We start from the raw sequence: 17,822 nt of genomic DNA on the forward strand, positions 1-17,822 counted from the left end.
AACAATCACTGATTCTCCTCTGTCTATCCTGCTTGTTATTTCTTCAAAGAATTCCAGCAGATTTGTCAGGAGATTTTTCCTTAAGGAAACCATGCAGACCTTGGTCAATTTTATCATGTGTCTCCAAGTGTCCTGAAACCACATCCTTAACAATGGACTCCAACATCTTCCCAACTAAAGTCAGACTAACTGGCCTATAATTTCTTTTCTTCTGCCTCTCTTCCTTCTTGAAGAGTGGAGTGACATTGGAAATTTTCCAGTCCTCCGGAACCATACAAAAATCTATTGATTCTTGAAACATCATTACTAATGCCTCCAAAATTTCTTCAGCCACCTCTTTCAGAACTCTGGGGTGTAGATCATCTGGTCGAGGTGATTTATCTACCTTCAGATCTTTCAATTTCCCAAGTACCTCCTCCCTAGTAATGGCAACTTCACTCCCTTCTGCCCCGACACTCTCAAACTTCCGGTATGCTGCAAGTGCCTTCCACAGTGAAGCCTGATGCAAAATACTTAATCAGTTCACCCAGCATTTCCTTGAACCCCATTACCACATCAAGATCATTTTTCAGCAGTCTGTTATCTACTGTCACCTCTTTTTTTTTACTCTTTATATATCTAAAGAAGCCTTTGGTATCAACCACAAGCTGCTCTAAAAAGCCATCTTGTAGGCATTCTACAAATTCCCCCTCTTGGGATCCAGCACCGATCTGATTTTCTCAATCGACCTGCATATTGAAATCCCCCATAACCATCGTAACATTGTCCTTTTGACATGCCTTTTCTATCTCTGGTGGTAACTTGTAGCCCACATCCTGGCTACTGTTCAGAGGCTTGTATATAACTCACATCAGGGTCTTTTTCTTTCGTTTCTTAGTTCTACCCACAAGGATTCTACACCTTCTGACCCTATGTTGCCCCTTTCTAATGATTTGATTTATTTTTTCACTAAAATTCAGTTCTCATCCCCATCAAATTAGCTTAGACCCTCCCGAACAACTCTAGCAAGGATATTGGTCTGCTTCGGATTCAGGTGTAACCCATTCCTTTTACAGAGGTCATATCTTCCCCAGGAGAAATCCCAATGATCCAGAAATCTGAACCCCTGCCCCCTGCACCAGTTCCTCAGCCACATATCTATCTGCCAAACACTCCAACTCTTACTTTCTCTGCCGTGTGTAGCAGTCAACCATCCAGAGATTACTACCTTGGTGGTACTGCTTTTCAGCTGTTTACATAGCTCCCTAAAATCTCCCTTCAGAACCTCCTCGCCTTTCCCATCTATGTCATTGGTCAATATGTACCAAAACTTCTGGCTGCTCACTCTCCTCCTTAAGAATGCTGTGAATCTGATTCCTGACACTGGTACCAGGGAGACAACATATTATTTGGTTGTCTCTATTGCAACCACAGAACCTTTGTGTCTATTCCTATGGTCATGGAATTTCCCATCACTATTGCAGTCCTCTTCAGCTCTTCTGAGCCATTGCAGCGGACTCAGTGCCAGAGACCCAGTTGCTGCAGCTCCCACCAGTAGGCAAACTCCTCAACGGTATCACCTTGCTACATTGATCTCTATTCTTTGTCATCAATATGTTCCCTAACTAGCATAATCTTGACACTTACACAGGAAAAAACTAAATCTATTATACTGCCATATTTCACAGCGCAATCCCTTCAACTAATACCCCGAAGTCTGAAGTAACAAGTCATCTGCTGGATGAATTCTATATATACCTGTGTGTGTGGGGGGGGGGGGGGTGGGGTGCGATTAGAAATGTCAACATTTCCTGCATAATGATGTAATAAGTTCCTCTCATGATCCCTGACTGTGCCTTCTGCCGGCTTCATCAGTATTGAAAAAAGCTGTATCACTGCATGTGGTGAGCAAGGCGGCTCTATGACGGGTAACTCAAACTGCCCAAAACATCAATGGCACCAGCCTACCTGCCATCAAGGGCATACAGTGGCATGCAAAAGTTTGGGCACCTCTGGTCAAAATTTCTGTTACTGTGAATAGTTAAGTGAGTAGAAGATAAGCTGATCTCCAAAAGTCATAAGGTTATAGATGAAACATTCTTTTCAACATTTTAAGCAGCATAAATGTATTATTTTTGTTTTGTACAATTTTAAAGTTAAAAAATGGAAAACAGCACCATGCAAAAGTTTAGGCACCCCAAGAGAAGTGAGCTCTCAGCTACCTTTTACCAAGGTCTCAGACCTTAATTAGCTTGTTAGGGCTATGGCTGTTCACAGTCATCGTTAGGAAAGGTCAGGTGATGCAAATTTCAAAGCTTTATAAATACCCAGACTCCTCAAACTTTGTCCCAACAATCAGCAGCTATGTGCTCTTCTGAAAATCAAAATAAATGATGCCCACAAAGTAGGAGGTTATAAGAAAGCGCTTTCAGGTAGCTGTTTCCTCAGTCGTAATGTAATTAAGAATTGGCAATTAACAGGAACAGTGGAGGTCAAATTGAGGTCTGAAAGACCAAGAAAACTTTGAGAGAACTGCTCGTAGGACTGCTAGAAAGGCAAATCAAAACCCCCTGCAAAAGACCTTCAGGAAGATTTAGCAGACTCTGGAGTGGTGATGCACTGTTCTACTGTGTAGCAACACCTGCACAAATATGACCTTCATGGAAGAGTCATCAGAAGAAAACCTTTTCTGTGTCCTCACCACAAAATTCAGCGTGAGAAGTTTGCAAAGGAACATCTAAACAAGCCTGATGCATTTTGGAAGCAAGACCTGTGGACTGATGAAGTTAAAATAGAACTTTTTGGCCGCAATAAGCAAAGGTTTGGAGGGAAAAGGGTGCAGAATTCCATTGAAAAGAACACCTCTCCAACTGTTAAGCATGGGGGTGGATTGATCATGCTTTGTGCTTGTGTTGCAGCTAGTGGCATGGGGAACATTTCACTGGCAGAGGGAAGAATGAATTCAATTAAATACCAGCAAATTCTGGAAGCAAACATCACACCATCTGTAAAAAAGCTGAAGATGAAAAGAGGATGGCTTCTACAACAGCACACCTCAAAATCCACAATGGACCATCTCAAGAGGCACAAGCTGAAGGTTTTGCCATGGCCCTCACAGTCCCCCGACCTAAACATCATCGAAAATCTGTGGATAGACCTGAAAAAAGTAGTGCATGCAAGCCGGCCCAAGAATCTCACGGAATTAGAAGACTTTTGCAAGGAAGAATGGGCAAAAATCCCTGCAAACAGGAATTGAAAGACTCTTTGCTGGCTACAGTAAGCATTTACAAGCTGTGATACTTGCCAAAGGGGGTGTTACTAAGTACTGAATATGCAGAGTGCCCAAACTTTTGCTTCAGACCCTTTTCCTTTGTTGTTACTTTGAAACTGTAAAAGATGCAAATGAAAATGTAATCTTGCTTAAAATATTAAAGATATGTGTCATCTTTAACCTTATGCCTTTTGGAAATCAGGTCACCTTTTATTCGCTTAGCTAATCACAGTAACAGAAATTTTGACCGGGGTGCCCAAACTTCTGCATGCCACTGTATATAGAGAAATGTGCAGGAAAAGGGCCAATATCTTCAGAGGATCCCATTCACCCTATTCATGGATTGTTTGCCCCACTCCCATCAGGGAGGAGGCTATGTAGCATCCATGCTAGGACCATCAGACTCAAAAGTTACTTTCCCCAAGCAGAAAGGGTGATCAACACCTCCACCCACAAACTTCACCACAACTTTATTATTTCCTATCAGTCACCTGGACAGCCTAGTGTCACTTTATGGACATAAGTAATGTATATAATCTATCTTACATATTTACTTTTATTGTGTTTTTGTTAATATATTAACAAAATCTGTGCTTTTTTTGTGCTGTATCAGATCTGGAGTAACAAATATTTTGTTCTCCTTTACACTCGTGTGCAGGAAATGACATTAAACAATCTTGAATATCTTGCTTCTCTTCATGTCATTCAGCCTTCACTGCACCTTGTGAAGCATCTATGGATATCAAGCAGTTTATGCAACTGCAAACTATTACACAGATGAATTATTGACTTAAAGTGATCCTGTTGTTTCCTAATCTCTGCAAAGTTGCTGTCTAGCCCTTCCCCTATGAATTTCTAGCAATAGCAGCTTTTGTTTCAGATTTTCAGAATCCGCATATGTAAGTCCTTCAGTTGCTGTTTTCCCCTTCTTCTATTTGTACAATTTACTCTGTACTCCCAATTGCAATTTTCTATTCAGGCTTCTCAATCAATTTATCTTTAACTTGAGGAACACATACAAGACCTTTTCTGCATTTGATCGAATGCACTTCACAAAGTAAGGCTCTGCCTGTCCCAGAGTCTCCATGAGCTTATTGAGAGAAGCCTGCAAAAATAAAGCACAAAATAGTGAATTACTATGATATTCAGTCAATGAGTCTACCTCAAAAAAGTCAGAAAATGTAATTAATCCTTCTCTGGTTTTGCAAGTAGAAAAAACTGCACTGCCTATTTAAAGATTAATGCTCTGCAATCTACTTGAATGGTAGTGGATAATTCAAAAATAAATGGGAGGAGGATGTTTCATGAACATCTCCATCTTCAGTCAGGACATCTGAGTAGACGTTTCCTTCCTCAGATCCCCACCACCATGGAATTCAGTCTACAGGCAATTTAATTCACTCCATTTAATGCTGACAAACAGCCTGCATTACCTCTAATTTTTTTTTTTCACAGCTGCCCAAACCAATCATTGCTCTGAGCAGGAAATTTTTACTTGGTCTGAAAACTGTGCTGCACTTTAAGTGCTTTTTTTTTGTAATATGCATACTACCAATATCTAGAATAAAATTGAACAATCACATCCATTTGGATTTTATTTATTAATTGAAGGGTATAATGAAATACAGTACAAAGAATATCTTACACGTTTCATAAACTTTTTCTTGTCTGTCATTATTACAAATCCATGCCTATAAACACTACAATTAATTTTGCATCCAGATGAAAGATACATCTCAATGCTCATTAGACCACCCAAACGTTTTTGCATGTTTTCCTGGAACTGGTTCCATGGTGTTTCTTTGTTTCATGGCTGCCTGCAGGAAGATGAATCTCAGGATTGTATACATACTTTGATAATAAATATACTTAGAACCTTTGAGACCAACAGCAGGGTAGCTGGGTGGCCTCATTTGTGCTGAGGGCTAGGCTGTCATGCCGCAGGGTCACCTGTTGCAGCTGCCCAGGGGAAGAGACAATGGAGGCAGTGTAGGGGAGAGCAGAGACCCCTATGAGTGTGCTGGAATCCATACTGGACTGAGGGCTGGCCCCTCACTGCTCTCCAGTGTTTGCTTGGTGCTACCCTCTCATGTTCAAAAAGTGTTCGCTTTTTGGAAAAGCAAGCTGGACAAGGGCAACTTACCATCAATCTGCAGGCCATGCCACTCAGGGTGTGGGCTACATTATTTTTTTTCTTTGTGGCTGTATGTTTTTCTGCTATCACAACCATATGTGCTATGAGCTATGTGCATGTACTGTGTGTTGTTGGAAGTGTATTGTGCACTCTGGCCCTAGAGGAATACTGTTTTGTTTAGCTGTATGATTAGTTGAACACACAGCCCCCATTCAACAATGTCCCAGTTTAGGTTTCATCAGGTCTACTGAGTTTCATTGCAATCTTGGCCCAAACCCGAAGAGAGATACAGATGCTTGCCCTTGACATCAAGGCAGAATAAAAATATACACTGATTGTAAATGTTGGAGGTCAATTATCCCAACCCTGGAACATCACTGTAGGAGTTCCTCACAATTGTGTCGCAGGTCAATCATCTTCAGTTGTTTCAAAGACCTTTCTCTCGTGAGAAGGTTACAAGTGGAGATATTCATTGATGATTCCACAATATTTAATTCCATTTGCTTCTCCTCATCAAATCAATACTTGCATGTAGTGATACCAAGATGCAATTTAGGAACAGGCTGCAAAGTAGCAAATAAAAATTGCTACTTTGATTGAAAGGACAAGTCTACTGGGGAACAATGGAAAGGTTTCATTAATGTCACCTTACTTAACATCAATAGATCAATATCCACAGCATGTGGAAAAGGAGAGTAGAACAGTTACATGGGAGATGATTCACAATCTCAATGTGTAGCCTGCTTTTGCCACTAAGACAAAGATTAGAAAGTAAATAAAGACCTCTTACAGGGCATTGCTCTCAGTGAATACATCTCAAGGTAAGTGAGGTGAGTGTGATAATTATCTCCATCAACAACTTATTACAATTCTTAACTTAATGCTGTTCTAAACCATGTCAGGAGTAACATTTTTATTCAAGGCCTTGTGTGGCAAAAAGCAAATTGCCTGGGGTGCACAGAAAACTAAGGTAGAGAAGAAATCATATGACATATATTGATGGTTTGCTCCTCCTGGAATATTTTATATCTCTACTTTCAATTTGTTTGCTTTGTTTCGTGCAGATGTTCTTTAAGGTGGTGGAGAAGGTCATAAATGTTGAAAGAGAGTTGAACAAACTACATTTGGAACCTGCTAAGAAATTATAGATATCACAAAAGAAATAAAATTACTCAAGGAGTTTCAGAAATCATGGGATTATTGGTTACCCAGTAAACAAACATTAGTTTCTGAGTTTAGTGGACAAACATATACACAAAAGATACTGCAGATGCTAGAAATCCAGAGAAAGATACGCAGAATGCTGGAGGAACTCAGCAGGTCAGGCAGCATCTTTGGAGAGAAGTAAACTGTCAATGTTTTGGGCAGAGACTCTTCATCAGGAATTGATGCCTGTCCAGCTGAGTTTTGTTGTCTTTTGTATGTTGTTCTTCAGTAACAGTTTAAAAAAAAATCAGAAGATGAAAGAAGACAAGAAGTATGCTGTGTACTGACCTGGAATTGAGCACTGATGCTGGGTGGCTTTTTCTTTTTGTGCAAGTGGAGTAGAGACTTGGTGATGCGATCATGGAGAGTCAGGCTTGCCAGGTATTTCAGTGACTTTACATCTAATAAGTGCTGCAGATTAGAGAAAACACCAATCATGGTTTTAAGCAAGTTGCCAGCACAGCCATAAATGTTCACATCTCAAAACATGTATGTTTAATCAGCATTAGAGGAGAGTAAATTAACACATTGTACGTGACTGAAACACGCAAGCCATGATGTATCATATAATGAAGCGATAAGGGAGAAATGCAAGTTTTACAATCCATTCACAGAATGTTGACATTAACACTGACACTAAAGTAGATATATTAGGGACATTTAAGAGACTCACATGGATGATAGAAAAATGGAGGGCTACATAGGAAGCAAGGGTTAGATTGATATCAAAGTAGGTTAAAGGATCAGCTCAACACTGTGGGCTGAAGGTCCTATATTGTGCTATATGCTCTATTCTCTTAATTGTCCATCCTAACAGATGAGACAGTGTAAGATACAATGATGTGTATGAGTCTGAAGTCACACATAGGCCAGATTTTGGAACTGTGGCACATAATCCCTTCCCTGAAAGACATCAGAGAACCAGGTGGCAACCAAGAGAAAATCTGAAGATGCTGGAAATCCGAGTAAGACACACAAAATGCTGGAGAAACACAGCAGGCCAGCAGCATCTATGGGTAAAAAAATTACAGTCAATGCTATAGGCCAAAATGTTGATTGTACTTTTTCCATAGATGCTGCCCAGCCTACTGAGTTCCTCCAGCATTTTAAGAGAACCAGATGGGTTTGTAAACAGTCCAGTAGTTTTACAATAACCTTTTCTGAGCCAAACTTGAATTTGACATCTACTGTGTCTATAAAAAGAATTCACACAACTTTTAAGTTTTCATGTTTTACAATATTGAATCACAGTGGATTTAATTTGGCTTTTTTGACACTGATCAACAGAAAAAAACACTTTTGTGCCAAAGTGAAAAAAAGATCTCTACAAAGTGATCTATATTATTTACAAATGTAAAACACAAAATAATTGATTGCCTAAGTATTCATTCACCCCCCTCCCCTTTAATATAACACACCAAATCATCGCTGGTGCAGTCAACAGGTTTTAAAAGTCACATTATTAGTTAAATGGAGATTACTGTGTGCAGTCAAGATGTTTCAACTGATTGCAGTAAAAATACACCTTTATCTGGATGGTCTAACTGCTGATGAATTAGTATCCTGGCAAAAAATATGCTTATCATAATATGATAAGTTTTTATCTGCAATTTGAGAAGGATAAGGACAGATCAGAGGTGTCAGTGTTGCAGTTGAACAGCGGAGACTATGGAGCCATGAGGGAGGAGTTGACCAAAGTTAACTGGACGGATATCCTAGCAGAAAAGACAGTGGAACAGCAATGGCAGGTATTCTTGGGAATAATGCACAAGGTGCAAAATCAGTTCATCCACCGGAGAAGGAAGGATTCAGAATTCAAAGGGGGGAAAGGGGCCACAGTGGTTGACAAAGGAAGTCAGAGATTGCATAGCATTAAAAAAAGGAAATATGACAGAGCTAAGGTGATTGGGAGGACAGATGATTGGGAAATTTTTAAGGAACAACAGAACTTAACTAAAAAGGCAAGACGGGGAGAAAAAATGAGGTACGAACGCAATCTAGCCAGGAATATAAAGGAGGATAGCAAAAGCTTTTTTAGGTATGTGAAGAGAAAGAAGATAGTTACGAACAATGTTGGGCCCTTGAAGAATGAATTGGGTGAAATTGTTATGAGAAACAGAGAAATGGCAGAAGAATTTATTAAGTACTTTAGATCTGTCTTCACTAGGGAAGACATAAGCAATCTCCCGGATGTATGGATGGGCCAAGGACATAGGGTAACAGAGGAAATGAAACAGATTGACATTAGGAAGGAAACGGTGATGAGTAGACTGATGGGACTGAAGGCTGACAAATCCCCAGATCCAGATGGTCTGCATCCTAGGGTACTAAAGGAGGTGGCCCTGGAAATTGCGGATGCATTGGTAATCATTTTCCAATGTTCTTTAGACTCGGGATCAGTTCCTGAGGATTGGAGAATAGCTAATGTTATCCCACTTTTTAAGAAAGGAGGGAGGGAGAAAACAGAGAACTATTGTCCTGTCAGCCTAACATCAGTAGTAGGGGAAGATGCTAGAGTCCATTATTAAAGATGAAATAGTGGCATATCTAGATAGCAGTGATAGGATTGGGCCGAGCCAGCATGGATTTACCATGGATTTATCATGCTTGACTAATCTATTGGAGTTTTTCGAGGATGTAACCAGGAAGTTAGACGGGGGAGATCCAGTGGATGTAGTATACCTCGATTTTCAGAAGGTATTTGATAAGGTCCCACATAGGAAATTGATGGGTAAAATCAGAGCTCATGGCATTGGGGGAAGACATTGACATGGATAGAAAACTGGTAGACAGATAGAAAGCAAAGGGTAACTGTGAATGGGTGTTTCTCAGAATGGCAGGTGGTGACTAGTGGGGTGCCACAGGGCTCAGTATTGGGACCACAGCCGTTTACGACTTACATCAATGATTTAGATGAAGGCATTGAGAATAACATCAGCAAGTTTGCTGATGATACTAAGCTGGGTGGCAGTGTGACATGTGATGAGGATGTTAGGAGAATTCAGGGTGACTTGTATAACCCCCTGGGTCGCCTCAGGCTCGCTCAGCTCGTTCTCGTCTAGGGGGAGCAGCCTTCGGCCCCGCCAAACTGGGTAATCAGCTGGTGTGGATGCTGTGTGAGGTCCCTGCCTCACCCAAAAACAGACAGTATGCGATTAAGTGAGTACAATTTATAAAGGTTACTATAACTAAGTGATTAATAACGATACAGTATATATGAAGAGAAAATTAAAGAAAAGGCGCCAAACTTATCAAAGTCCAAACCACTTCGTGCACAGCCGTTGGAGCTCAATTTCTGAAGTCTTCTGGCCACCATTCGATCCCCTCCGAACTCCTCGACTCGCAGCTCAGGACCCTCCGAACTCCTCGGACTCTCCAAACAGCTCAGGACCCTCCGAGTAGTCAACCAAGCACATCTAGCTTCATCCCCCCCCCCCCCCTCGGAGAATCTCCCGGCCTCGGAACCCCCTTTGGGGTCCGATCCTCGCCCAGCTTAGAGCATTGCGTCCTCTCTCTCGACCCCCTCGCGCCGATCTGCCCAAAAGCCCGTCAACAAAAGCTTACAGACTCAGAAGAAAGAACATTAATCCCCATTTGGTTTACAAAGGAATACCATTCTCGTTATCAGTAAATTAGCATTCCTGCTAGTTAACAAAAAAGAAGAAACCCTCTTGACACTTGGATAGGCTGAGTGAGTGGGCAGATACTTGGCAGATGACATTTAATGTGAATAAGTGTGAGGTTATCCACTTTGGGAGTAAGAACAGGAAGGCAGATTATTATCTGAACGGTGTAGAGTTAGGTAAGGGAGAAATACAAAGAGATCTAGGAGTCCTTGTTCATCAGTCACTGAAGGTGAATGAGCAAGTGCAGCAGGCAGGGAAGAAGGCTAATGGAATGTTGGCCTTTATTACAAAGGGAATTGAGTACAAGAGCAAGGAAATCCTTTTGCATTTGTACAGGGCCCTGGTGAGACCACACCTGGAGTACTGTGTGCAGCTGTGGTCTCCAGGGTTAAGGAAGGACATCCTGGCTATAGAGGAAGTGCAGCCTAGATTCACAAGGTTAATTCCTGGGATGTCCAGACTGTTTTACGCAGGGAGGTTAGAGAGACTGGGCTTGTACACGCTGGAATTAAGGAGATTGAGAGGGGATCTGATTGCAACTTATAAGATTATTAAGGGATTGGACAAGGTAGAGGCAGAAAATATGTTCCAGATGCTGGGAGAGTCCAGTACCAGAGGGCATGGTTTGGAGTTAAGGAAAAACTTCTTCGCCCAGAGAGTTGTGGGGGGTCTGGAATGCACTGCCTTGGAAGGCAGTGGAGGCCAATTCTCTGTATGCTTTCAAGAAGGAGCTTGATAGGTATCTTATGGATAGGGGAAATCAAGGGATCTGGGTACAAGGCAGGAACCGGGTATTGATAGTAGATGATCAGCCATGATCTCAGAATGGCGGTGCAGGCTCAAAGGGCCGAATGGTCTACTTCTGCACCTATTGTCTATTGTCTAAAATTACACTTGGTTATTGAAAAGTGCAAGTCAGGAGATGGATACAAGAAAATTTCCAAGTCATTGAATATCCCAAGGGAACAGCTAAGTTAATCATCAAGAAATGGAAAGAATATGGTACAGCTGTAAAGCTGCCTAGAGCAGGCGATCCTCAAAAACTAAGCAACTGTGCAAGAAGGAGACTAGTGAGGAAGCAAACAAGAGTCCTATGACACCTCTGGAGGAGTTACAAGCTTCAATGGCTGAGATGGGAGACTGTCACTCGGGTGCTTCACCAGTCGCAGCTTTATGGGAAAGTGGCAAAGAGAAAGCCACTGTTGAAAAAACTCAAATGAAATCTCAGCTAGAGTTTGCCAGAAGGCATGTGGGAGACTGAAGTCAGCTGGAAGAAGGTTCCATGGTCTGATTAAACCAGAATTCAGCTTTTTGGTCAGCAGTCTAAACATTATGTTTGGTGTATGCCAAACACCACACATCATCAAAAACATACTATCACTCAGATAAGGTTTTCAAGATGGCGGCGCAGTGGAAGGTCTGCTTTGCTAGCTCAGCACCACAACACTGATAATTCTGCATATAAACCTATCCGTTTCAACTTTTTTTTAAATGCCCGTGTCAGGTTTAATAACATGAACATTGATGAGTATTTTTTTGAGCTGCTTCAACACCATGCCATGGAAAAGTACTAAGAAGGCAGCCAAGATGGACAGCACAGAGCACTCGCCCGGAGCTGAGGAGCTCGCTGCTGCTAGCTTGGCTAACAGGTTGGACCCTGCTCTTCATCAAGTAATTCAGGAAGTTACGGAGAACATATCCAAAATGATGGACGAGAAGCTGGCTCCACTCTCTCTAACACTCCAGAACCACACATTGGAGCTTAAAAATCTTGATACAAGAATGACCGAGGCCGAGGGCCAAGTCTCCGCGGTACAGACTGTAGCTGATCAAGCCCAAAGCCACATCCGGGCACTGGAAAAGCAAGCTCAAAACCTGTGACCATATCGATGATTTGAGAACAGAGGTAGGAGGAAGAATATAAGGATCATCGGTCTACCTTAAGGTACAGAAGGCGGCTAGCCAGCGAAGTTTTTTGAAGGCTGGCTGCCTAATTTCCTTGATTTGTAAACCAAGACCGGATGCATTAAAGTGGAAAGAGCTCACCGTACACTGGCTCCAAAACTGGGCCTGGGCCAACGCCTTCGACCTGTCCTTGTGTGGTTCCATAATTTCAGTGATAAGCACAGAGTGATGGAGGCTTCGAGACGTCGTGGGACTGATGCCCAGCTTTAATATATGAGGGATCCAGGCTTATGTTTTTTCAGGATTTTTTGGCAGCCGTTATCCGAAAGCCCAAGGAATTCGACCAGGTAAAGAAGCAGCTGAGAGAATCCGGAACCCAGTACTTCATGCTATACCCAGCGATGCTGAAAATCACCTACAATGGGACCACCAAGATATCTGATTCCCCTGACAAAGCTAAAACTGTTGTGGACACGTTGGGCTAAAGAATGTATACAGTATATTGTGTAGTCCTAGTTATGGATGATAACATGATCGATGGTCACTTTATTTTACTTTTTCATTACTCGACGGCAAGATATCTTACAGGATGGGTAACGAGTTTGTTTTGATTAATACAGCTTCATTATTTGTTTAAATTAGCAGTGCTGCTCCAGCCTGAAGGAGTTTAAACATGACGGTAACAAATCAGTAGATTGATAAATTACGCCGTTTTCATTTTTGACTATGTTAAATGCCATATTGGCAATGGGGCAGAATATGGGGTGCTAGAAGGTTCAGACATCCCCTTTAAGTGTGGGGTAAGTCCTTTTGTTCAGCACTGTTAGCACTTAGTTCTTTTTTGTGTGTTTTTTTTTATTTACTTATTGCTGCTCAGATGATCTTAAGACGGGTTTCTTCTCCTCCAGTCAAATGATTGTTATAAAGGGTTATGACCAGTAATAGATTACAATTGTGCACTTGGAACATTAAGGGCAGTCATTCACCAATCAAGAGAAAGAAAATCCTACTAAACCTGATAAAGGAAGGGGTGGATATATAGCCTTATTACAGGAGACACATTTAAATGATAAAGAACATCTAAAACTGCAACAGAGTGGATTTGATCAAGTCTATTTTTCATCTTTTAATACCAGGAGTAGGGGAGGTGGCCATTTTAATTAGGAAGAACTTATCTTTTAAGTTATTAGACTGCATTAAGTATGGGAGATTTGTGATTGTTAAGGCTTTAATATATGGAGAGGAATATGGTATTCTCAATGTTTACTGCCCTCCAGCTCATCCTCTCAAATTCCTAACAGATGCTTTTTCCAAACTTACAAGCTTTTCAAGACAAAACATTATTGTAGGTGGGGATTTTAATTGTCTCATGGTCCCATTGATGGACAGAGTGCCTAGTGGTCCCTCACAGTCCAAACAAATCATGGGCTTATGTGGAGAACCAGGACTTGTGGATGTCTGGAGGTTGTTACATCCCTCTGACAAGGACTTCACATTTTTTCTAATCCACACAAGTGTTATACCAGAATAGACTTTTTTCTAACCCCCAAAATGCTCTTAGATTTAGTTTGTATCCTGCACAATTGAAAATATGGCTATTTCTGACCATGCAGCAGTATATTTAAATAATAAGCCCAAAGATAATTCAGCACGATCTAGACACTGGAGGCTGAATCCTTTTATTCTAAAAGATAATAAATATATAAACTACTTTACCTCTGAATTCAAAACTTTCCTATCTATTAACTCCAAATCAGCTAGTAGTGCATCGATGCTCTGGAAAAGCACTAAGGCCTATGCAATCAGATTAATTACCTCCTACTCTGCTAGTAAGAAGCAACAAGCTGCGGAACAGCAATGCCTAGTGGAAGCAAGGCTTGCGGCAGCTGAGAAGGATTATATTAATAAGCCTTCTGCAGCAAAGTTATATTATATCAAAGCCCTACGTTGTACACTAAACTCTTTACTTACACATGCAGCCAAAAGAAAATTGACATTTGCTAAACAACAATTGCTTGAACATGGTGAAAACCCATGTAGTTATTTGGCTTATTTAGCTAGAAAGAAAAATCCTCTCAGAATATTGCTTCAATTAAGGATGGGACAGGAGCCATCATTAGTGATCCTAAAATGATTAATGTCGTGTTTAAGAATTTTTATTCTAAATTGTATCAATCTGAGTAATGTAATGATGGACAATGAAGAGGATTCCTTTTTCAGGAATTTGATCTCCTTGGCATTTCTTCTGAACAAGAGTCCCTCCTCAATGCTCTGTGAGATACAGGAAGCTGTGAGACAGCACCAAAGTGGGAAGGCCCCTGGTCCTGATGGACTCACTAGTGAATTCTGGAAAGAGTTCACAGGGTTATTATCAGAGCCTATGCTAAACATGTTCAATCATGCATTTAATTATGGTCTCCTCCCACCATCATTGACAGAAGCTAATATCTCCCTAATTCTTAGGAAAGGAAAGAGCCCTGAAGATTGTGCCTCCTACAGGCCTAGTTCATTGTTAAACGTTGACTTTAAAATCTTATCTAAAACCTTAGCATTGCAATTAGAAACTGTGTTACCTTTCATTATAAAAGAGGATCAAACAGGTTTTGTAAAAGGTCGTAGATCATCTAACAATATCAGAAGGTTACTTAATGTGATTCAGGCAAGTCAACAACAGACAGTGGACGGCTTGGTGGTTTCCTTAGAAGCAGAAAAGGCCCTTGATCGTGTCGAATGGCCGTATCTTTTTTTCACTTAAGAACAATTTGGTTTGGGCAATGATTTTATTAAGTGGGTGAAGGTTCTTTATAATGACGCTTTGGCTGTGATTCTCACTAATGGTATTAGGTTGGATAACTTTAGTATTCTGAGGGGCAGCTGGCAGGGCTGCCCTTTATCACCACTACTTTTCACACTAGTGATCGAGCCATTGGCTGAGGCTATTCGGCAAGACCCCAAAATATCTGCTCCAAACATACGACTAAAGTCACATAGAATTACATTGTATGCGGATGATGTTCTAATTTTCTCATCAAACCCTGCTATATCTGTGCACTACCTTAGACAACGCATCAATTCATTTAGTGCCTTTTCAGATTACAAAATCAACTTTACTAAATCAGAGGCTATGCCTCTGGGGAATCTGCAGCAGGTACCTGACACTCAGGGTGTTTTCCCCTTTAAATGGTCGCAGACAAATTTGTTTACTTAGGCATATTTATCACACCTACGTTTGATCAATTGTTCAAATCTAACTTTACAGTTATTTGACAAAATCAAACATGATCTTGAGCAATGAAGCACCCTTCCCATTTCTTAGCTTGGCTGAAAATGAACATTCTTCCTCGTCTGCTCTACCCAATACGAATGATTCCAGTCATTTTTACCTAACAAATTCTTAAAAAAATAAATGGCTGGGTTTGTTTCTTTCAGCTGGAACAAAAAAGACCCTGAATTAAAATGTCTAAGTTACAACTTCCCAGTAGTCCAGGGGGTCTGGATTTTCCAGACATCAAAAAATATTAAGTTCTTTTTTATCTTATGTGGTTGACTGGGTTTGCAGGGACCCCTCCTCAATTTGACTAGACATTGAAGCTTCACAAGCAAAACGCCCTCTTATTAATTTGCTTTTCCTCAATAAGATGAAACTAGTTAAGGAATATTGTCGCAATCCAATAGCAATTAACTTGGAGGGTGGTGCGACAAATTGAGGGCAACACAGCAAAAATATCACCCTTCACTCCAATAACCAGCAGTCCAGATTTTCAGCCTGGCATAATGGATTCTGAATTTAAACTTTGGATTTCTAAGGATATTTTCCATCTAGGAGATTTGTTTGTTTATAGTACAGAAATTTAACAAGGATCTTTTTCCTTTCTTTCAGATAAAAGGTCATATACAGAAAAAAACATCATTGTTAACTGATTTCTATAGTTATGACATAGAAAAGGGGGTGTTTTGTTCTAAGGGTGAAGTTTCCATTAGTACTTTTTACAGCATCCTGAGCGAATGTTCTTGTGGAGAGGCTGAGCAGCTGGGAAAGGTCTGGGAGGAAGAGCTGGGAGTAGAAACTACAGATGAAACATGGGAAGACATCTGTGATAATGCAAAGAAAATTTCAGTTTGTAATAGAACTAAAGCATTGCAACTGAAAATTCTGCATAGAGCCCATCTGACTCCAGATTGTCTCAAGATGGGTGTTTCTCCAATGTGTTCTAAATGTAAAGTAAATACTGGAACTTTCACCCACTGTTTTTGGACTTGTCCCAAACTTCAGGCGAACTGGAGTGATATTTTGGGTGAAGTGGAAAAGATTCTGAAGATGAAGCTTGAACTGGACCCAGTGTCTTTTCTCTTAGGCTTACCCAGCAGTCGTATTATTAATGCACATCAGAAAAAACTTTTTAACATCCTGACTTTTTGTGTGAGGAAGAACATTTTACTTTGTTGGATATCCGCTCAGGTCCCTGGACTTCTTGGTTGACGTAAATTATTCATGGAATACATTCCTTTGGACTTTTTGACATGTATCATACACTCAAAAACAAATAGTTTTTATAAAACATGGCAACCTTTTCTGCAGTATGTAGATGTAAACTTGTCTGCTATACTAATAAGGGCTTTGTATAGGATGATGTGGTGATGTCTATATTTTGATGGAAGTGCTCTGATGCTGATACCTGTGAGGGGAAGAAATGTAAATGTATCTGGAAATTGAAAGTTCGGTTATGCTGAACAAAAAAGTAAAATTTTAAAAAACATACTATCACTACAATGAAGCTTGGTGGTGGCTGCATTATGCTGTGGGGATGCTTCACTGCAGCAGCACCTGGAAGGCTTATGAAGGTAGTAGAGGGCAAAATGAATGCAGCAAAATACAGGGAATTCCTGGAGGAAAGCCTGATGCAGTCTGCAAGAGAACTGCAACTTGGAAGAAGATTTGTTTTCCAGCAAGACAATGACCCAAAACTACACAGGAATGGCTTAAAAACAACAAAGTTAATATCCTGGAGTGTCCAAGTCAGAGACTAGACCTCAATCCATTTGAAAATTTGTGGCTGGACTTGAAAAGGGCTGTTCACTCAAAATCCCCATGCAATCTAACAGTTTTTCAGCAATTTTGTAAGGAAAATGGGGAAAAATTGCAGTGTCCAGATGTGCATAACTGACAGAGACCTCTCCACACAGACTCAAGGCTGTAATTGCTGCCAAAGGTACAGCTACTGAATACTGACTTGAAGGGGTGAGTAATTATGCAATCAATTATTTTGTGTTTAATAATAATAATAAATTGAGACCACTTGTAGAAATTTGTTTTCATTTTGACATGGAAGAGGTTTTTCTGTTGATCAGCGTCAAAAAAGCCAAATTAACTCCACTGTGATTCAATGTTGTAAAACAATAAAACATGCAAACTTTCCAGGGCAGCGGGGGCGGGGGGAATACTTTTTATGAGCACTGTATTTAAAGACAAATTGGATTTCAGCTGATAGGCATATCAACATTCTTGTTGTAATTCTGAGTATAATCCTCAGGCTGCTGAAGTTTAAGGAAAGAAGTCACAGAGACACAGAGCACGGAAAATGGCTCTTCAGCTCATCACATTCACGCCACCCTTCAAGTATCTACAGAGATCTCTCCACATTCTACCTCTCACCTAAAAACAAGGGGCAAATTACGGTGGCCAACTAACATGCCAATCTGA

General features: G+C 40.7%; 1 protein-coding gene across 6 annotated transcripts in view; it reads right to left on the reverse strand.

Moving 5' to 3' along the window:
- Positions 1-17,822, reverse strand: part of myo9aa (myosin IXAa) — a 339,254-nt gene that overhangs the window by 84,155 nt on the left and 237,277 nt on the right. For all 6 annotated transcript variants that reach the window (XM_059945895.1, XM_059945894.1, XM_059945899.1 and 3 more), the window contains 2 exons: positions 6,879-7,001; positions 4,275-4,355 (listed from right to left, as the gene is read on the reverse strand). In XM_059945895.1, coding sequence (XP_059801878.1) covers positions 4,275-4,355; positions 6,879-7,001 — 204 coding nt within the window. The remainder of the gene's footprint in view (positions 1-4,274; positions 4,356-6,878; positions 7,002-17,822) is intronic.

Source organism: Hypanus sabinus, chromosome 21, assembly GCF_030144855.1.
Source record: "Hypanus sabinus isolate sHypSab1 chromosome 21, sHypSab1.hap1, whole genome shotgun sequence".
In the NCBI taxonomy this organism is placed as follows: domain Eukaryota; kingdom Metazoa; phylum Chordata; class Chondrichthyes; order Myliobatiformes; family Dasyatidae; genus Hypanus; species Hypanus sabinus.